The 22,836-nt window shown below is 41.1% G+C and overlaps 1 protein-coding gene across 3 annotated transcripts in view; it reads right to left on the bottom strand.

Moving 5' to 3' along the window:
* Positions 1-11,355: 11,355 nt before the first annotated feature.
* The window catches only part of pop1 (POP1 homolog, ribonuclease P/MRP subunit), a 60,471-nt gene continuing 48,990 nt past the window's right edge, over positions 11,356-22,836 (bottom strand). For 2 of the 3 annotated variants that reach the window (XM_059646258.1, XM_059646256.1), the window contains exons 13-16: positions 18,104-18,295; positions 16,470-16,645; positions 14,547-14,903; positions 11,356-12,542 (exon numbers count right to left, since the gene is read on the bottom strand). In XM_059646258.1, coding sequence (XP_059502241.1) covers positions 11,888-12,542; positions 14,547-14,903; positions 16,470-16,645; positions 18,104-18,295 — 1,380 coding nt within the window. In that variant the 3' untranslated portion in view covers positions 11,356-11,887. The remainder of the gene's footprint in view (positions 12,543-14,546; positions 14,904-16,469; positions 16,646-18,103; positions 18,296-22,836) is intronic. The other variant, XM_059646257.1, reaches the window with a different exon arrangement.

The raw sequence follows: 22,836 nt of genomic DNA on the forward strand, positions 1-22,836 counted from the left end.
GACTTGGATGATCTGCAAGAAAGCATGATGCGGTTTAGAGTCAATGATAAACTAGACAAACAGTCCCAAAAATATTCTTGCTTGTAGAAAAAGACATCAATTTAAAAGAGAACAACAAATCAAGGAACATCGAGGGAAGAATTGAGTCAAACTCTGTACTAATGACAAACAAAAAATCCTCTTTACTCAAGCCAGTAATTAATTTGTTTATTTCTACTCATTGTTTAGTTTCCACTGTGTAATTCATTATCCAGAGATGAAAACTTGATGAAAGCCTCTAGTACAGCACTGGAGGCGTATTCTGTAAGAAATAGCTCGATAACGTACAATGAACACTTGCATAAACATGTCGCATTCTGTGTTGGGGGATAAATGCAATTATAGTTGAGCAGCTTGTAAACAGAGATTCTCATCCCATGCAGTCATTGTCAAGAAGAGTGAAATGAGAACTTTAGGAGTGCCCTTGATTGCACAACGCAAAGTTCCCTTTGATTCAATATGATTGAGTAGCTTTGACTCTGAATAACAAACTTCCATTTATACAGGGTAATAAAGTGTAAGGCTGGATGAACACAGCAGGCCAAGCAGCATCTCAGGAGCACAAAAGCTGACGTTTCGGGCCTAGACCCTTCATCAGATGATGAAGGGTCTAGGCCCGAAACGTCAGCTTTTGTGGCTCTCTGATGAAGGGTCTAGGCCCGAAACGTCAGCTTTTGTGCTCCTGAGATGCTGCTTGGCCTGCTGTGTTCATCCAGCCTCACATTTTATTATCTTGGAATTCTCCAGCATCTGCAGTTCCCATTAGCTCTGATTCCATTTATACAGGTTCCTTTACAACATCAGGACACCCAAAAGTGTTCAGCAACCAAGTTAACTACTTTTTGAAATGTTTTAGTGCAACAAAGTGCATTGTAATCAATCTGCACAGTTAGCTCCCACGTAAATGATGAGATAATCTGTTTTGGAGATAATGATTGAGTTAAATTTGGCTGGTATATGAAGGAGAACCACCAGCCTCCCCCACCCCTGCTCTGCATCAATGTAACAGCATAGGATCTTCCACATGTGCTTGAGATGGCAGGCTGGGCCTTGGTTTAATGTCTCATTCAAAAGGTCGCACCTCTGACAGAGCAGAACTCCCTCAGTACTGCACTGGGTGGGTCAGTCTGGAATTTGTGCTCACATCTCTGCATTGGCCTTGTACCGCAGATGTAGAGCTGCTACATCAGACATTTGGTCTACTGAAGAATTAGCAAACAGGACAATATCAGTCATTTCCCAAAACACATTAAATGGAATAGACAGTCGCTCAGCAGAAAATATGCACACAACACAGATGAAAAATGGAAGACATGACAGGGACCTAAAAGACAAAAGAAATACAAGTATCGTGAAAGTTGAGAACATCTGTGAACTGTATATAAAAAAAACATACATTCTCTGTAAATATGTTCACAAATGTGTTCTCAATTATTTAATTACATTTAGATCACTATCTTCTTTAGTTGTCATCTTTTGCCAAGTCAAAATACAAAAAGCAGCCAAGACGGGTAAGATCATTGCTTGAGTTCTGATGTTTCATTTCTCGCTGATGACATCTTTTCAAAAAAACTTTTAACTAGTGCTTAACATCACAATAGGGAAGCAATCTGAAAAACTAACCACTTAAAGACTGGATTTTTGTGCTGCCCTCAAAATAAATAAATACAGACTGTGTGCAGCTGAATAAAGCATTTGGTCTCCTACCTCTACCTTATGCAGATTTAACAGGCTTCTATCTGGGTGCTACAATTGGCCTTGATCCCTCTGACCTTAATCAACTAGTCTTTGTCTCACTGTTGCTTGCAAGTGGATTTGATTTGCTTTATTATTGTCACATGTGCCTAGGTACAGTGAAAAGTTTTGTTTTGCATGCAGTACAGGCAGATCTTACTATATAAAGTACATAAGAGTATTAAAACAGAGTGAGGAATATGATGTTACAGCTTTAAGAGACAGTGCACAAAAACCGAGGATTATTTAGATTTGAAACTGGAGAGGCCCATTCAGAAGTCTAATAATTGCGGGGTAGAAGCTGTTCTTGAATCTGCTGGTACGTGTGCTCAAGCTTTTGTATCTTCTGTCTGACAGGAGAGGTTGGAAGAGATTATAACCGAGGTGGGAGAGATCTTTGTTGATGTTAACTGCCTTCCCGAGGTGGCAGGAGGTATAGATGCAGTCGATGGATGGAAGGTTGGTTTACATGATGGACTGGGCTGCGTTTACAACTCTCTATAGTTCCTTATAGTCCTGGCAGAGCCATTTCTAAACAAGGCTGTGCTGCATCCATACAGAATGCTTTCTCTGATGCATGTTCTTGGTCTCCTAAGGAAGTAGATGCATCGTTGTGCTTTCTTGAGCATCACATCAACATGGCTGGACCAGGACAACTCGTTGGTCATAGTCACTCCTAGGAACTAAACACCTTTGACCATAGTTGACTTGACTCTATTGAGCTGTGAGCCCCTACCAGAGAAGACCATATATGGACTATCATCAGCAAGTGCTGCAGAAACTCAGCACATCTGGCAGCAATTGCAGATAAAAACAGTTAAAGAGCTAAAGTTTCAAGAATGGCATGGCTCTTCTTCAGATCAGCACTTGGTACAGACATAAATCTTGGTGAAAAGCAAGGTCCGTTGCTGAAGCTTTTTATCTCACGTGCTTCAGAATAATTGCAAGAATGCCAAACTTTTGTCACGCTGACGGTCTGTGCACAAAGGTCCCCATTCCAACACACTGACTTCTGGTTTCGTCACTGCAAATGAGAGACAACCTAGGTCTGGTCTCCGAACCGGCAGCTTTGTGACTGATACCCAATTGCCTTGGAGGTAGTGTAGAGAATTTCTTATTTCAAGAACCATTAAGGCTGGGCTATGCTGGTCTTGAGAGCCCACATTCTCTGAAAGAGTAAAGGCAAAAGATGGCAGCGGGCTGAAAACCACCCGCATCATGTTTATCATCGTAGGTTGGGCATATACAAGGTGTTAGCTAGACAGCTTTGACTGAGATTTTAGCTGTGAGGAGAGGTTGGAGAAACTTGTGTTGTTCTCACTGGAATGACGGAGGTTGCGGGGGGGTGACCTTTTAGAGGTCTGCAAGATTATGAAGGCCATGGACAGAGTGGACAGTCAGCAGACTTTGTCCGGGATGGAAGAGTCACCAGGGGCCCTGGGTTTAAGATGTGAGGGGAAAGGTTTAAAGATGATGTACGAGGCAAGTCTTTTACACAGAGAGTGGTGGGAGCCTGGAACTTGCTGCTGGAGTAGGAAGTGGGAGCAGATACAAGAGTGACTTTTAAAGGGCATTGTGACAAATACATGAATAGGATGGGAATAGAGGGATACACTCCCCAGAAGGGTAGGGGGTGACAGGCAGCACATTGGTGCAGGCTTGGCGGGCCGAAGGGGATGTTCCTGTGCTGTAATTTTCTTTGTTCTTTGTTCTTTGAGAAACTATGGCTGTAACTAAGCCACTGTGCATTGCGTTAAAGCCATAATTTCACTGTAACCATTAAAATTCTACCTACACCCATCAGGTTCAAAGGTTTGAATGGTCTATTCCTGCTCCTACTTTCTACATTTCTATCACACCATACATTCAATATAATATTGCAATAGTACTTTATTTTCTCCTTCAACATCATCAGTCATTTAAGAGGCTGGAGTTTCAAGTCACAGTGCATAGACCTGACATTCCAGTGCCAGTACTGGCAGAGTGTTGCATTGGCAGAGGGGCTGCCTCACAATCAGGATTTAAATCAAGGTCCTGTCCGTCCTTTCAGGTAAACAGAAAAGATCCCATTTCAAACAACAGCAGGCAAGGTGTCCTAAACAATTCATAATCTCTGAACTAACATTTAAAAACAGATTTTCTGGTTATTACACTGGCATTTGTGGGAGCTTGCTTTATGCAGATTGGTTCCTATACCTTTCAAATTACAATGATCGCAATTATATAACTTAGCAGTTAGAAATAAAACACTTTAATAACATCTTTAACACCATAAAAGACACTATATAAAAGCAAATACTTTTTGTCTTAAAATAAATTTATATTACCCTAAAGCTTTCAATGATATTCCTCTCTATTAGCAACTATGTTGGCATTTTCTTTAAAATAGCATTTTGTAAAACAGGTGAAATAAATACTGGCATGGAAAGAATGTGACTAGTTTCTCTGTTCAAGCTTAGAGCAAACGTCAATGTTAACCTAGATATGTTTGCAAAAGGTTTTATCCCAAAGTGAGTTGTCCAACATGAGACAAGACCATGAAGAGTGACCCTTCCTTCCTTTCTTTCAGAAAACACTGGCAACACTAAAGGGGAGTGCTGTCTGCCAGTATAAACATTTAAGTTGTCTGACTGAGCTACAATTGGCTCAATAATACAGAGTAGAGACATAATATTGTCAAAAGAGAGATTCTAACCCCATTTGGAAACCAGGCCAAGGTTATGTAATTTGAAGAGGTATTAGGGTTCAGTTAATCCTTTGTTTAAGTATTAAATCCATTTTAATCTGTGCTCTAACAGTTATTTTCAATCTTCCCTTAGAGATCATCAGCTGACAGTAAGCACAGGTCAAAAAGCACTTATTGTAAAGTACTTTAGAATATCCTAAGATCATGAAAAAGCCATACAACCAAGGAAACAGGAACAAGAGTAGGCCATTCAGCCCCTTAAGCTGTTCTGCCATTCAACAAGGTCATGGCTGATCTGGTTTTAACCTCAACTCAAAACTCCTGCGTACCCCAATATTCTTTCATCTCCTTGGGAATCAGGAATCTATCTACCTCTGTCTTAAAAAATATTTAAACATATAAATGCAAAACTCATTCCTTTTATACAAATTAAAGTCAGAGCAACACATAGTTCAAGGTTAAAGGAAGTTTGAATTTATATAGTCTCTTTTATGACAACCAGATGTCACAATGTACTTAATAGTGAATGAAGTCCTTCTAAACTGTAGTCACTAATGGGCTACAGGGCATAACATCTATTCTCCTAGACAGCACCTCACTCAGGATCAAGTTTGACCTGCTTATGCTCCAGTTCTAAGCTTTCTGAGATAGCCGATAAGTCCATTGCTCAGTCTGTCAATTCTGCCAAATGTGGGACAGGTGATGCTTGCCAAGTTTGGGTTGATGAGTTGTTTGGAGATTTTTGCACTCCCTTCAACCCCTCGACGGTCCCTTCTGTGTGTTCCCAATGAAATCTCTTGATGTGTTCTTGAATAAGCTTCTCCACTTCAAGTTGGTCACAGGCGAGGGACTCTTGGGTTCAGCAGCGAAGTTTGAACTCTTCAAGGTTGCTTTCAGGACACAGAATGAATGCAGAATGCATTTTCTGGAGCTCTACTGCCCTCTAATGGGCCACATTTTACAAATCAGCTCGAACTTGAAAGTTTAAAATGTTTCATGGTACAGCTCAGGTTTCTGTAAAAAGACTGTAAAATCTGCAGGTTTGCAATGAGATGAAGCTGAGTAGAGAGGGAAACTGTGATGAGGGCAGGAGGATCCAGATTTTGCTATTGTTACACTGAAACAGCGCTCAGATGTTGAACTCAGAAATCCAGAAGTTTCTGTTGGTGATTATCCACAGCTAGAACCTGGAGTAGGCCATTTGGCCGCTCGAGCCTCCTCTGTTAGCCCATAAGTTCATGTCTAATCTGATTGCAATTTCAAATCTGCATTCCTGCCTATCCTGATAACATTTCAGCCCCTGCTTTATAAAATCCATCCACATCTGCCTAAAAAATGTTTATGAATGCTGCTTGCATTACCTTTTTAGGAAGGGAGCTCCAAAAATTCACAACTCTGTTTTAAAAGGGCAATCCCTGATTTTCAAACAGAGGTTTCCTAGCTTTAGATTCTCCCATAAGATAAAACATCCTCTATATATCCACCCCATCAGGGGCCCTGACGTTCTTATTTAATCAAGTAACCTCTACACTCCAGAGAATATGGGCACTAGCCTGTCCAATCTTTCTTCACAAGTCAATCCAACCCATCCAGGTATTAGAAAGGCTTCTCTGAATGTTCTGGAACAGCTTGGCTATGCATACGGCAAGTTCTGGAGCAAGTCTCCCGAACTAATGCTGAAATGTTGTCAGCGCCCATAACATTTGTAGCATCCAGTCCCTCCAAGCCATTTCTCGGTATCACATGGAGTGAATCGAATTGGCCGAAGGCTGGTATCTGTGATGCTGGGGACTACTGGTGGAGGCTAAGATAGATCATCCACTCAGCATTTCTGGCTAAAGATTGTTGCAAATGTTTCAGCCTTATCCCTTGCACTTTTGTTTTGCTCTGACGAAGTCAGACTGGACTCAGAATTTTTTTTAATCTCTCCACGGATGCTGCCAGACCTCCTGAGTTTCTTCTACATTCTCTGAGCTTGATTCAGATTTCCAGCACCCGCAGTATTCTGCTTTCATCTTTTGCACTGATGTGCAGGGCTCCCCTATCATTGAGGATAGGGCTGTTTGTGGAGTCTCCTTTTCCAGTGAGTTAATTTTTGATTGATTGATTGTCACGAATGCTGAAGTGCAGTGAAAAGCTTTGTTTACAAGCAGTACAAGCAGATCATAGTAAGCAAGGATGGATGAAGCAGGACTGCAGAGCTTAGATCTGATCTGCTTTCTGTGGAATCACTTACCTCTAGCACTTGCTACTTATCAGAGATAATGGGAACTGCAGATACTGGCAAATCCAAGGTAACAAAGTGTGAAGCTGGATGAACACAGCAGGCCGAGCAGCATCTCAGGACCACAAAAGCGTCTAGGCCTGAAACATCAGCTTTTGTGCTCCTGAGATGCCTGCTGTGTTCATCCAGCTTCACACTTGCTGCTTATGCTGTTCGGTACACCGACAGTCTTTCACCAGTTTGTTATCTCATTTTCAAGTATGTTTGGCACTGGTCCTGGCATGTCTTCCTGCACTCTTTGTTGAAGCATGGTTGATCCCCTGGCTTGATGGTATTGGTAGGGTGTGGTATATGCCAAGCCATGAGATTGTTCGAATATAATTCTGCTGCTGTTGATGGCCCAAAGTGCCTCATGAATGCCCAGCCTTGACTTACCACATCTGTTTGAAGGCTACCCCATTTAGCACAGTGATAGTGCCACACAACATGATGGATGATATTCTCAATGTGAAGACAGGGACTTTATCTCCACAGGGACACTCCTACCAATATTGTCATGGATTGATGTATCTGTGGTGGGCAGACTGGTAAAGAAGAGGTCAAGTATGTTTTTTTCCCTCTTCTTGCTGACCTCATCAGCTGGCATAGACCCAGTCTTGCAGCGATGTATTTTAGGACTTGATCACCTTGTTCAGTAGTGCTGCAGCAAAGCTACACCTGGTACTAGGAGTTGAGGTCCCACACAGAGTGCTTTCTCCAAGGTATGTTCAATTTGATGGCGTGATCATTCATCAGCTTGGAGGTGGGGTAAGGGAGTATATGGGCGGGTGGAACATAGTCAGCAGGCTGTTTCCTTGACCATGCTTGATCTGATGCCATGTCACTTTGTGAGATCTGGAATGGCAATGAGATATCAGTATGGTGTGTTGCCTCCCTGGCACCAGGATCAAGAATGTCTTGGAAAGGGTGCAGAATATTCTCAAAAGGGAGAGGAGCCAGCATAGGAAGAGAAATGGTTGAAGTTCTGAGGAGTGAATTTAGGGAAATTAGGCAGGAGTTTAAAAAGTAGGTCCTCAAGGGTAGTAATAACTTGGATTATTCCTGGTGCCATGTGCTGGTGAGAGTAGGAATTAGAGGATAGACCGGATGAATGCATGGCTGAGGAGTTGGTGCAGGGGAGATTGGTACATATTTTTACATCATTGGAATTTTTTCTGGGGTAAAAGTGATCTGGATAAGCAGGATGGATTGCTCCTGAATTAGAAGTGAACTAATATATTGGCAGGGAGATTTGCTAGAGCCATCTGGGAGGATTTTAACTAGTAACAGAAGGTGGAGGCTGGTAACCGGAGAGGTAGTTAGAAAAAGGATCAGTCCGAAGCCAGTGCAATTAGGGAAAAGAGTAAGTCAAATAATCAAGGCAGGCAGGAGCAAAGCAGAGAAAGAGGTTGGACTGATAAATTAATCTGCATTTATTTCAATGCTACAGGCATGACACATAAGGCAGATGGTTGGGAAAATGGGATTGGGATATCATCGCAATCTCAGAGACATAGCACAGGAATGGACAAGACTTAATGTTCCAGGGAATAGATGCTATAAGAAAGTTAGAAAGGAGATCAAGAGAGGAGGGAAAGTAACGTTTTTGCTTAGGGATAACATTACAGCTATAGTTAGGGAGGATATTCCAGGGAGTAAATCCAGTGAAATTATTTGGGCGAGAAATAAGGAAGTGATAAAAACAAAGCTGCTGGAAAAGCTCCGCAGGTTTGGCAGCATCTGTGGAGCAGAAAACAGAGTTAACGCTTCAGGTCCGGTGACCCTTCCTTGCAACTGAGGAAGTTTAGACCGCAGGGTTTGAGTTAATTCCTAGAGAAGTATAAAGGCAGTGGGATTATGCTCAAGCGGGAAACCAGGTGGGCAAAAAGGGAACATGAGAAAACGTTGGCATTTAGGGTTAAGGAAAATCCAAAGGGTTTCAATTAACACATTACGGGCAAAAGAGCAAGTAGGGAGAGAGTACGGTCCTTAAAGATCAACAAGGCAGCCTATGTATGCAACCACAGGAGTTGAGTGTGATACAAAATGAGTATTTTACATCAGTGTTTACTGTGGAAAAGATATGGAAGCTTGCGAACTTGGAAAAATAAATGGCAATATATTGAAAAGTGACGATGTTACAGAGGAGGAAGTGCTAGATATCTTAAAATAGGTAAAGTTGGATAAATCCATGATACCAGACCAGGAGTACCCTAGAACTTTGTGGGAAGCTAGGGAAGTGATTGCTGGGCTCCAGCTGAGATATTCATATCATCGATAGCCACAGCTGAGGTGACAGGAGACTGGCTAACGTGATGTCATTATTTAACAAAGGTGGTAAGAAAAGCCAAGGAATTACAAACTGCTGAGGCTGAGATCAATGGTGGGAAAGTTGTTGAAGGGGGTTCTGAGGGATAGTGTTTACATGTATTTAAAAAAGCAAGTACTAATTACAGATAGTCAACATGGCTTTGTGTGTGGGAAATCGTGTCTCACTAACTTGATTGAGATTTTTGAAGAAGTGACAGACGATGGATGAGGGCAAAGCTATGGACATGATTTATATGGGCTTCAGTAAGGCATTTGACAAAGTTCCACATTAGACTGGTTAACAAGGTTAGATCACATGGAATACAAGGAGAGCTAGCCATTTGAATACAAAATTGGCTCGAAGATAGAAGACAGAGGGCGGTGGTGGAGGGTTGCTTTTTGGACTAGAGGACTGTGAGCAGCAGTGAGCCGCAGGGGTCAGTGTTGTGTCGACTGCTTTTCGTCATTTATAGAAACGATTTGGATGTGAACATAGGGGGCATAATTAGTAAATATGCAGATGACACCGAAATCGGAGGTGTGGTGGGCAGCAAAGAAGAATACCTCAGAGTACAATGGGGCACTGATCAGATAGGCTGTTGGGCCAAGAAATGGCAGATGGAATTTAATCTAGATAGATGTGAAATGCTATATTCTGGAAAGGCAAATCAGGGCAGGACTCATACACTAATGGTAAGGTCCTGGTGAATGTTGCTGAACAAAGAGATCTTTGAGTTCCTTGAAAGTAGAGTCACAGGTAGACAGTAGTCAAGAAGGCATTTAGCACACTTGCCTTTATTGGTCAGTGCTTGAGTTTAGTTGAGAGATCATGTTGCAGCTGTACAGGACGTTGGTTAGGCCACTTTTGGAACAGTGCGTTCAGTTTTAGTCTACCTGCTATAGGAAGGATGTTGTGAAACTTGAAAGGGTTCAGAAAAGGTCTACAATGACCTTGCCAGGATTGGAGGGGTTGAGCAATAGAGAAACGCCGAATAGGCTACAGCATGATCCCCAGGATCATTGGAGGCTGAGGGGTGACCAGGTTTATAAAATTATGAGGTGCATGGGTAGGGTGCATAGTCAAGGAGTTTTACCCCAGGGTAAACTAAAGGGCATAGGTTTAAGGAGAGTGCGGAAAGATTTAATAGGGACTTAAGGGGCAACTTTTTTTTTTAAAAATTCACTCATGGGATATAGACATTGCTGGCTGGTCCAGCATTTATTGCCCATCCCTCGGTACCCGCAGGGCAGTTAAGAGTCAACCCCATATTGGTCTGGGTCTGGAGTCACACATAGGCCAGACCAGGTAAGGATGGCAGATTTCTTTCCCTAAAAAGGACATTAATGAACCAGATGGGTTTTTGCTGACAATTGGCAATGGTTTCTTGGTCATCATTACAGTCTTAACTCCAGATTATTATTGAATTCAAATTACATCATCTGCCCTGGTGGGATTCAAACCCAGGTCTCCAGAATATTACCTGGGACTCTGGACTAATGGTCTAGCAATAACACCACCAGGCCATCACCTACCCCATGCATAAGGTGGTCCGAGTGTGGAATTAGATGCCGGAGGAAGTGGTGGAAGCTGGTACAATTACAACATTTAAAAGGTATCTGGATTGGTATATGAATGGGAAGACTTTCGACAGATATGGGCCAAATGCTGGCAAATGGGACTAGCTTTATCTAGTCAGCACTGGCAAGTTGGACAAATGGATCTGTTTCTGTGCTATACTTCTCTGTGACTCTATGAGTCAATGTTGAGGCCTCCTAAAGCAACTGCCCCCTGACTGTATATTCTGTGTCACCACCTTTGCTGGGCCTGTCCTGCAAATGTAACAGGGCATTCCCAGGGATGGCAATAATATTAACATGGACAGCGTTGCTGGACCAGTTCAGTGTATGGTCAACGATAATTGCCATGATGTTGACAGCCAGGGATTCAGCAATGGCAAAGACATGGAATGTCAAGGGGAATTGGTTAGATTCTTGTTGGAGATGGTCACTGCATGGAAATGCCAGTGTGGCAGGACTGGCACTTGCCACTTATCAGTCCAAGCATGAATGTTATCGAGATGTTGCTACAGATGGTCTTGGCCTTCATCAGTATCTGTTGTCAAGAATGATTCTGAATGCTGTCCAATCAGCATCACATCTGACCTTAAGATAGTGGGAAGGTCATTGAAGAATCAGCTGAAGAATACTGGGCCTAGGACCCTCCCCTAGGACTTCAAAGATGAAAACAAACAATAAACAGAAAAAGATCATTCACAACAGTTTTATTTTGTTAATTACATTCATGACAAAGTCTATCTGAAAATGAAGCAATTGATTTTCTGTTCAGCAATCTCCACAATAATTAATTATGCCTACTGCATTTTCATATCAACAAAATATACTGTAGTTACAACGAAATTCATTAGTTGACTATAAACATTATTGGAAATTGCCTTTTTGAAGGAAGTTTGGCTTGTAGATATGGCATTAACTGCAGTAGCAAAACAAAAAGGCCTTCTTTGAATCTAATTCCAGATTTCCTTATTCATCAGCGCTAGAACTAAAATTCAATAACTGAATCGTAGCATAACAATAATGTACAATGTTGGAGAAACTCACCAGGTGTGCTGGTATCTGTATACAGAGAAAGAGTCAACAGCGTCAACAAAAACATCATCGACTTAAAATTCTTTAGCTCTCCATATTTATTGCCTTGTCTGTGAAGCATTTTCTGTTTTAATTTCAGAATTCCAGCAGTATTTTACTTTTGTAACTGGATTCTACTGGATACTTTTAAAAGACTGGTCTTTTGAAAGGAAATATAAATATTTAGCCCCATCCCTCCGAGATTGGGTTTATACTTCAATGTTTATCTTAGCGAATCGATACTGCAGAGAAGCTGGGTTCCTTACAAGTGCAAGGCCACGTTGGTCTTGCGGCTGATTGGACATCATATGCAAGAGTCCCAGTAAACTCACAAATCCCTGTGCTTCTCCACAGCCTACAATTAGTGAGAAATCTCCTTGGCTGATATAGCCAATTGTTCGTCTGGAGCAATGGGACGTTACATTTTGTATTTGGTCAGGCCATAATCCTTGAACTAAATTGACTCCACAACCAGAAACGGATGTAATTCCCAAATCAGCAGCAACAGCAGTTTCTGGAGCCTTGGACAAAGCTCTCTTCTTCTTGTTCTTCAAGGCTTTGCAGTTCTGTTTGAAGGGGTCTCGGTGCTTTGATTCTTGAGGGCCAGGACAATTAGGGTCCGACACCAAAAGGTGAAGGTCCTCTTTGGAAGGAACACAAATGGTTGCGTTAGCAACAGGATTGCCTTTCTTCAGCAACGATAGCCTCACCCAGATCAGGAACCGCGGATGAGAGCAGATGATGGATTTTACAGCATGTGATGCCATTTGCACCTGAGCAGGCCCTCTGTGTCGTTGTGTCTGCTGACCCCTGCTGGATGAAGGTTGACTCCACATGGATATCTGCTTCAACAACTTTCTACTCCTGTAGAACAACAGAAAATGTTCAAGTCTACGATAACATGCCTATTCCTAGAATCAATAAAACAAAACTGCATCAAATACTGTGTGAGCATACAATGCACTTAAGTTGGAGAAAGGAAAATCTCCAGCCTCTCTTGTCTATTAAAACTCCCTTCCGTTCAATCTCAATAGTCATCAAGTGCAGTGTGTGATGAGCATTCTTTGCCACTAATTCTCTTACTGCTTGGCTGCCTCTGTTGCCTCAGCCCCTAATCAAACAATTTCCCTGAGCCCTAATCTTATTTCTTTATTCAGTTTCCACTTTATTTCACTTCGCGCTTTCTCCAAGATGACCTAGATGAAGAACATATCGATGACTCCCCTGAACCTATTTTCTCTAATCTGCTCGCTAACATTGCAATATAAATCCCTTTGCTCACATGCCTTTCAAAAATCAAGACCCACTCCCTCAAAAGGGCTCTGCTGCTGATAACTCTATCCTTTTCCAAGTTCCATTCACACAATAATACTGAAGTCAGTTATCGGAAATATTATTTTAAGCTGTGGGAATAGCACAAAGTCTCGAAGCTAGTTCTTTTATTTATTCAAATGAAGGGGGCTTTGCTGTCAGGGATTTACTTTCAATCCCTAATTGCACTTGAGATGGAGCCGCTCAGTCAACCTTGAATGGCTGCAGTCCATGTGCTGTTTGTTGGTAAACACACAACGCTGTTAGGGCGGGGGTCCCAGGTTTGTGACCCAGTGATAGTGAAGGAATGGTACTATAGGATGGTGAGCATCTTGGAGGTGATTTATGGGTGGTGGTGTTGCCATTCACCTGCTGCCCTTGCCCATCTAGATGGGAATGGCTGTGTATTTGGAAGGTGCTATCTATGAATCCTTGGTGAATCTACAGAACACATTGCCGCTGGTGGTGAAAGAAGTGGATATAGAAAGTGGTGGATGGCATGTCAGTCAATTGGGCTACTTTATTCTGGATGATGTGAAGCTGTTTGAGTGCTGCTGGAACTGAAGTCTTCCAGGTAGGTGGAAGTATTCCTTTCTACCCCTGGCCTGTGCCTTGTAGATGGCCAGGCACTGGAGAAAGAGAAGGCAAATTACTCACTGAAGAACTCCCAGACTCTGACTTAATATTATCACCATAACATTTGTGTGGCTGATCTAGTTTAGTTTCTGTTCAATAGTAGCAAACCCTCCCTGTCTGCACATTGCTGGTGGGGCCACAAGTGATGGTAGCACCACTGAATGACAAGTCCTAGCGCCGATATCAGGGAATTCGTTCAAGCCAAGAACAATCAATATGTGAAACAGATTCCTCATTAGAGTTTCAACCCAGAATCAATGTTAAACCACTGCAGTAAAGACTGTTTAGGTTTTCTGAATTGATGGGCATGTGGAATTGCGTTCCTAATCCTCAACGGTGTAGTTATTGCATATTTTCTCTTATTTCGTGCATCTTGACTGCATGTCAATCCCACACCTGATTTTCCCCTCTGACTTTGTGGCAACACACCTGCCTTCCACAGTCCTACAACAGAATGTCTCCGACAGCATAAATTCATACTGTACAAAGAGACTTCAACTAAATAAACCACTGACTGAGGAGACAACCTCGCACCCACACATATGGATTTAACTGGAGGTACAAAGAAGGGAAGACTGTATTTCCTTTCTGGTCATTAAACTAAATTGTATATGTCAAGTTAAATAGGGAGTATCTCCTTCCTTGGGGGAGTTCAGCTTTCAGTCTCCTGGTTAGTTAAGCATTTGAAACAACAGTTCTGCAGTTGGATACGAAGACAGCTGCAAGTTGCTCGATGCATTTACTATGTGCAGTGCCTGCCGAGTGCTACTTTACCTGCAGTTGAGATACCTGGCCAGAGAATCATGCTACAGCCCAACTTCGGCAGCGAACCCCTTTTACAAGAATATTTTAATCTAATAATCTAGTGACTTTTGATTAATTTAATCCACAAATAAGTCATGATGCAAGTTATACACTGACCTCAAAACAGAAAAATGGCCACTTTCTGCTGGAGTGCCTTGAGTTATTAGATTCTGGAGATTTTCACATCCTATGTTTGGCTCAAGGGCGGTCACACTTTCAGAAACCTCGTCTGGCTCTGAAGGTTTCTCCTCGTTTGGTGTTGCCTCAGAAGCTTTGTTTTCACATACTCCAATGTGTTTCTTGTTAGAATTCCGTGCTTCCAACCTCTGCTCTTGTTCTTTGCCACTGACAGGAAGTTTGATATCACCACCTTGGTTCTGGGATTCCCATTCTTCTACTAGCTGTTGCCAAGGACTACGGAATGGACTCATGGTACCATGATGGATATAGTTAGGCCTCTTAGCTGGTGGATACCTAGAGACACATCTGGTTATTTAACTCACAGAAAGAAGAGCAGAAAACTTCCAACTTGATCTTTCAAGATTTTCCAAAAGGAGTGAAAAAGACACACCTGGGCAACTACAGGAGGCCATGATATAAGCCAGGAATCTCTGGTTCAGTTATGGGCTTGACAGTTTGACATGAATTGTGTAGTTCAGTTAGCCTCCCAAGTGAAGTGGGGATGGCTAGATATTTATTAATGCCTTTGTTAATCTTCTTGAAGTTAAAAGTTTAAGAGAAGAGCACATCTGTGACATGAATATTAAAACAATATGAAAACCAAAACATTTGCCTCCCTAGTGGTTTGAAAGGTCTGGCTCGCCATCCGCAAGCCACACATTTTAGAATCTTGTCTTAAAATTATCATAACAACACAGGGCATTCCAAGCATTATGAAATACCAAGATGAATCCAAGAGATAAATGAGTGGTTATGACAATTTTTCTTATCACATAATCAATTATAGCTTAGTTCTAAGGGACAGTGGCGAAATACTAGAAAAAACACCAACATTAGGGCTAAACGATGGCAGGCTTATCCAGATGTCTTACTTCAAGAAAATCAGGGTAGGCAGAAGAGGCAACCAACAGCAGGCAGATTTATTATTTGTATTACAAAATATGACCACAATCGAATAATAGAGCACAGCTTTACAGAAGCCAGACATTCACTGCATATAGGTGTAGTAAAGAAAAATACAATAAAAGAATTTCAGTTACGGAAAAATTTCAAATACAGATGTTTGATAAAAAGCAAAACAGGATAGATTTTCCAGTTTTCTGAGTGTGAAGATATTGCAGAGACTATGTATTTTTCTCCTTGTCACTCTTTCCCATGGGCATTGCTGGCAATACCAGCATTCATTGCTCATCCCTCACTATTTTGAACTCAATAGTTTGCTTGGCCACTTCAGAGGGCAGTTAAGAGTTAACCACATTGCTGTGGGAGTGGCATCACATAAAGGCTAGATAGCCAAGGGTGGCAAGATTTCCTTCCATAAAAGGACATTACACTAGTTTTTACAACAATTGGTAATACTTGAGACTAGCTTTACATCTGATTAATTAATGGAGTTTAAATTACATTAGCTTCTGTGGTTGGTTTTGAACCCATGCCTCCACAGAATTAACCTGTCTTCTGATTACGAGTCCAGAGACATAACCGCTATGCTACCACATCCTCAAAAGAAAACTTCCCACACCAGCGGAGGTCCACATTAAAGTCCCAGCTTCTTGACATCACCCCTCAACTAAGGTGTGCTGCCACTTTGGCTAAACTCATCAGTCATCTCTCTACCTTTAGAAAATGAACAGGAAAGGAGAAAGACAGACACATGAGAAATCAGGTAAGTGCTCAGTTAGGGGAGTACTTTTCAGCACCTGTTTTGTTTGAATTCCTTAGACACAGGCCAGCCAACTGTCCCAGATGTGTCCTGTAAAGTGTTATTCTTGCTTTGTACATTTTGATGGTGTTACTGCACACTTACAGCTGTAATTTCACAACAATACGTTGCTATCTGCATTTGGACTAGTTGCTTACTTATTGTATTTGCCTATCAACTCCTTCTCAGTCTCCACACTGTGCTGGATGCCTGCTGGACAGTCCGGAAAGTCATCTGGGAAATGTGGAAGCCCCTTGTACTGAGAGTGCTTGGTTCCCTCTTGCAGACCCCCTGCTCGGGCTCCCCGATAGATCTGGATTAAAAAAAAGAGAAGCTACAAAATTATAAACAAGGCAGTCATTCAAAATGTTGATTAAAAATAGACAATATTCTATTCTCACATTTAAGTTTTCTTAGACTAGTAAATCAAAGAATTCCAGAGAAGGTATTCATCTGAAATTGCTTCTACAATTCAAAAAATGACAAAAATAGATTTTAAAAGCAAATACTTCAGTCAATGCCTACACATCTACATAAAATGCTCATGGTGAGTCAAAAATGTTCTCTGTCCAGGATCAATCATTCTACATTCAATTAGACTTGAAAACACTATCAACTGGCTCTTTCATAACGTTTCAAAGTGTTACAAAACACCATCTTTTGGGTTGTAAAATGATACTGAGAAAATATTACTTAAATGCTGATAGAACTGAGAAAAAGAAATGGCAGTGAGTCCTGACAAAATACAGCAAAATGTACATCGAAGAGAAACAGGAAAATAAAGACAGACTCAATTTCCATTGGGCATCTTGAAGTACTTAACAATCATTGCAGTACTTTGTGAATGCAATGTCAGGAACAGCAGCTAATTGCACTTTAAGAAACTCCTGCAAGTAGAAACGTGATGAGAAAAAAAAAATCAGGTAACTCCCGAAGGAGATAGACAGCTCTAGCAGATTGGACAGATGGATATTAGATAAAGTTCAGTTTAGAGAAATGCCAGGAGAAATTCAGGGACTTAAAACATACACAATGCACACTAAATGCTAGTACTATACAGGAACTGACAAGGCTGTACAGCCAGAGAGATAAAAAATTACAGGGGACAAGAAGATTCATGAAATTTTAAAGGAAGATTCCCTGTTTAATAAATTGAGTTTGAACTACAAAATTCAAATAGATAATGCTAAATCTTCATACCTATATCCTCGTTCAATGGGTGGCCGAACTACACAGTAGATGGCAAAAATATCAAGTCAACTGAAAAGGTGCAAAGACATTTATTATCCCAAGTTTAGTTATGAGGACATAGCTGGGACTCCTTACATTATGAAAAAGGTTAAGAGCAATCTGAAAGATTCTCAAAGCGACAAGGGACAACCTGTTTCATTGGAGAAATCTGTAATTAAGGGAATTAAATTTAAAGAAAAAAAAGAAAAAAAATGAAGCGTGAGCCCAAGGAATTTTTTTCTTTAGATGGTAAGGTTGTTAGGGCATGAAAGAACTTCTTAGAAATAACGTGGAAGAAATATCCATTAAAGATTAGAAAAGGAAAAATTATACATATTTTAAAAGTAATCAACGATTCATAGAGAGAGAAAAAGGGCTATTTCAGGGACTCAACAGAGAGATCTGGTCTCTTTTGATGCTGCAGAATTCTGCAATTTCAGATTATTTGAAATGATTTCAGTGACGTGATTCAGGATTTGGAATTATTACCAAGATTAAGAGAGGCACTTTACACATACAGATTTCAAATTGAGCACTAGAGTATTAACACTTGTATTAATACCAAAGGGATCCAAAATGCCATTCCCCATCCTTTTGGAATCAGAATATCCCAGCCGCTCCCCCAACCAGTGTGCTCTTGTCCAGCCATCTTTCCAGGTTGCTGCACTAACAGAATGGGAATCTTGGACTCTTGTGACCCTAGATCCAGATGACTCCCAGGGACTAACAGCTTGCTTCGCATCTGATTCAGTTTCTGAAAAAAAAATAGTATCTTGATAGCAGACGTAATGTCAACAACTCTCTTTAATTATTAATAAATTCACAACAAAACTAGTTCACTTTATATGAGATGACCAATGTGCCATTTAAAGATCACTGCATTTTTTATTGCTTTCGTGTAGATTAAGGAAAAGTTCCAGCAGACTGCAAAGTAGTAAATTGAACTGCTCTATATGAGGGAGGGAGGCAGGTAACAAATATGAATCTATAAGACAACTGTACTGATATCTGTTGGGAAGAAGTGTTAGACCGATTAAAGAGGTTATAACTGAGCACTTGGAAAAGCTCAAAAAGTCATCAGCAAGAGTCAACATGGTTTCATAAAAGGGGAAATTGTATTTCATCATCTTATTGGAATTCTTTAAAGGGGTAATACGTTCTGTGGACAAAGGGGCCATGTTGATGTATTGAACTTGGATTTCCAGAAGGCATTTGACAAGCTTCCATATAAAAGGTTACTGTGGAAAACAGGCCTCATGATATAAGGGGTAGCATACTATTATGGATAGAGTATTGGCTGGCTGCCAGAGAACAGGTTGCGTTCATAAATATATCTTGTTTAGATTAGCAGGATGTGACAAACAGGATCCTATGGGGTTTGTAACTAGTCCTGAATTTTTTTTTATATATACAATTTGTACCAATGACTTAGATGAAGGGATCAAAAGCATGGTGATAAACTTTACAATGACTTCATGACTTTGGCCCATATATACATAGAAAACTATATTGTGAAGATGACAAACTAGGATGTAGACCAGTAGAGAGGGCCATAATGTGGGAAGACATGAAGTCGTTTACTTTGGCAAGAATAATTTTTTAAAAAAGCAGAGTATTATTTAAGTGCCGAATGACTGCAGGATTCCTAGGTGTAGACAGACTGATGTATTTAGTGAATGAGTCACAAAAACTTAATTTGCAGGTACAGCAACAGATTAAGGTGGCTAATGGAATGCGATCCTTCGTTATGAGAGGAATTGACCATAAAAGGATGTTATGCTTCAGTTTTAGAGGACACTGGTGAGACCACATCTCAAATATTCTGTACGGTTTTGATCTCATTATTTAAGGTATTGGCGGTGGTTCAGAGGTTTAATTTCAGATACTAGTTTAGTCTTTTTGAGAAAAGATTGGACAGGGTAGATTGGTTCCACTGGAGCTTAGAAGAGCAAGGGTGGCCTGTTTGATGTTTGTAAGATCTTGAATGATCTTGACAAGGTAGACGTGGAAAGCGTGTTTCGTTCTTGGGCGAGTTACAAACTAGGGGACACTTTTAAAATCAAGGTTGCCCTTTTAAAAGAGTTTCTTTCTCTTAAAGGATTGAGACACTTTGAAACTCCCTGCCTCGGGAGGCAGTGGCAGCAGGGTCATTGAATGTTTTAAGGTGGAAATAAACAGATTCATATCAGACATGGGAATCAAAATGTGATCTGTAAACACAAGAACGTGGAATTCACAAAATAAATAGATCAGTCATATTCTTATTGATCGGCTTAGCTGGCTTGAAAGGCCAAATGGCCCCTTTCTGCTTCGATTTTGTACATTTGCATATTTTATGATACAGAAAACACTCAATGTGTTTTTTTTCAATGTAATGATGTTAAAAGCATATTAAACAGCAACAATTAAAAACAAGGATGCTCGGATCTATCTGACCACACATTTCCTTGAATTTTGAGGTGGTGACTGTGTGTAGTGCAGTTTATGTCATCTACATGGATGTCAGTAAGGCTTTTGACAAAGTCTTGCATGGTAGACTGATTAAGAAGCTAAGAGTTCATAGTTTCCAGGGCAATTTAGCAAATTGGATCCAAAAATTGGTTTGGTGGCAAGAAGCTGACAGCTGAAGGACACTTGTGTGACTGGAAGTCTGTATCCAGTGGCGTACCACAGGGTTTGGCAGTGCATCCCTTGCTGTTTGTTGTGTACATTAATGATCTTGACATGCACACAGCAGCTATAGTTTGGTAAATACACAGATGATACAAAAATTGGCCGCGTAGTAAATAGTGAGAAGGTGAACCATAGACTACAGGATGATATAGACAGGTTGGTCAGATGGACTGAACAGTGGCAACTGGAATTTAATCTTGAAAAGAAGACAGAAGATGCATTTTGGAAGACAAAAGGTGTATACATTGAACGACAAGACCATAGGAAGTACAGAAGATCAGAGCGACCTGGCTGTGCCTACTCCACAGATCCTTGAAGGCAGCAGGACAGGTAGCTGTGGTGGTTAAGATACTTGGTTAGTCAAGACATTGAATACTGTATGCAGCAGTAGTTAGCCCTACTGTGTACAGTTCTGCTTGCCACATTATAAAAGGGATGCAATTGGAATACAGCGACTGCAGAAGGGATTCACCAGGACATTGCCGAGCTAGAATGATTGAGCAATGAGGAGAGTCCAGATGGGCTGGGGTTATTTCTCTTAAAGCATAAAAGGTGGAGGGGGAATCTGAAGTGTACAAGGTTCTGACACGCATAGGCAGAGCAGATAGAGAGAAACATTTCCCCTTACAGGGATTTGAGGGAACTTTTTTTCACTTTGGGGATTGTGGGTACTTAGAACTCTGCTGAAAAAAGTGGTAGAGGCAGGGACCTTCAAGACACTTTAGTAGTAATTACAGGAGTACTTGAAATGCCAGAGCATACAAGATTTTGAGCCAAGTGATGGAAAAGTGGATTAGAAAAGATGGATGCTTGACGACCAGTGTGGACAAGATGGGCTTCTTTCCATCCCGTAAATGTTCTATGACATTGCCTGGGACAGAATATGAATTTAAAATCTTATTTAGTAACCATAATTTGACTGGGCAGGACATTTCCTGCAGGCTTCAGGGTCATTTTGTCAGCCTCAAATATGACAGGAATTTACGTGCTCTGAATTTCCCATAATTGACTAATTAATGACCAGCAGATGGGTTTGTTACCCAATTAAATGTAGCAGTAGAGCATTTGATGCTGGATGATGAACAGGAACCCAAGGAAGGATGCCATGGCATGCACGTGAGGGTCATTAGAACAATCCCTGGAACAGAGAGATTGTCTTATGAGCAAAGACTAGACAAGCTGGGAGTCTGCTCATCGGAGTTTAAATGAATGAGAGTTATCTCTTCAACATACAAATTTCTTAAGGGATTCTTGACGAGTTAGACACTGAGCGGATGATTTCCTTCCTGGGAGTGTCTAGGACCACTGGGCAAAATGTCAGAATTAAGAGGCACCAATACAAGACTGAGGCGAGCAAGAATTTCTTCTCTCAGAGTGCCAAATGTCTTTTGAACACCTTCCCACAAGGTAGCGGTGGGGGCAGCGTCCTTGCGTATATTTAAAGCTGAGATAGATTCTTGATCGGTAGAGATATCAAGGGTTATTGGGAAAATGCAGGAAAGCAGACACGTGGAGTGTTAGATCAGCCATGATCTTATTGAACAGCACAAAGACTCAAGGGGCTGAGCAGCCTATTTGTGTTTGTTTTTTTTTAAAATGGCGTTATGAAGAGGGTACTCCAAGACAAAGGTTTGGTACCACGAAAGGAAGACTTGAGGTTTTAAAAAAAAGTCACACGAATGGGTTAGCAAGGCAGACAGGACCTCGAAGCCGTGCAGGAACACTGTCCCCACTTAAAGGCCAACCAGAAAATCCCAGTCAGGATGAAGCCAAGAAACCGACAATTCTGCCAACAAATTTACAATGTTAACCAATTCTACGTCTTCATTAAATTGATTATTGTATAATAAATTTACAATTGTGTTTATTAATTGAAACCTGGTTGATTGATTTTTTTCATTTTAAGGAGAAAGCACACAATTAACTAACTGGAGGCTCCGACAAAATATTTTTAACTTATGCTGCTACCAGGTGGAGTATTGGGTCTAGATACACGTTACTGCAGTCTTTACCTACTCTTTTACCAAATGTGAATGTGTGCTGCACCAAGTCAGGTCACAAGGAAAGTAGGTGCTGTGGCTGAAAACGTAATTTTCCACCTAATGATGATTGTATAAAAGAAATTGCAAGCGCAAATTAATCGTTCTAAACCATAGCTGTAAAGAATAGGATGGGTAGGCACAAAAGCAAAATACTTCAGTTGCTGGAAATGCTCAGGTCAGGCAGCATCTATAAAGTGAAAGAATCACAAGGAGGGAGGTGACATGCATTGGTCTGAACTTGGCAGTCTATACTATGCAGTTTGAAGAGTCAAAGAGGTACAGTGTACTGACTAGCATGGTGCTATTTGCTAATTGCTAATACAACCGCATCTGCATTAAATCAGTGGTAAGGTTTCCAAAATATCTGCTGGTAAGAAAAAAATAAACTAAACTTGTGAGGAGTCTGAAGAATGCTATCCAGGTTCCCTGATGGTTCTGAAAATTTATTCAGATGGCAGCTAAGTTACACAGGAACAGAAACAGCCCAAATTTCATTTACAGAATGCGCTGAATTGTATTAGACAGGGGTACATTTCACCTCAATATTCCTGGCAAAAATGCAACATGACAGGCCCTCCCA

The sequence above is a fragment of the Stegostoma tigrinum genome, chromosome 5, assembly GCF_030684315.1.
Source record: "Stegostoma tigrinum isolate sSteTig4 chromosome 5, sSteTig4.hap1, whole genome shotgun sequence".
Classification (NCBI taxonomy): domain Eukaryota; kingdom Metazoa; phylum Chordata; class Chondrichthyes; order Orectolobiformes; family Stegostomatidae; genus Stegostoma; species Stegostoma tigrinum.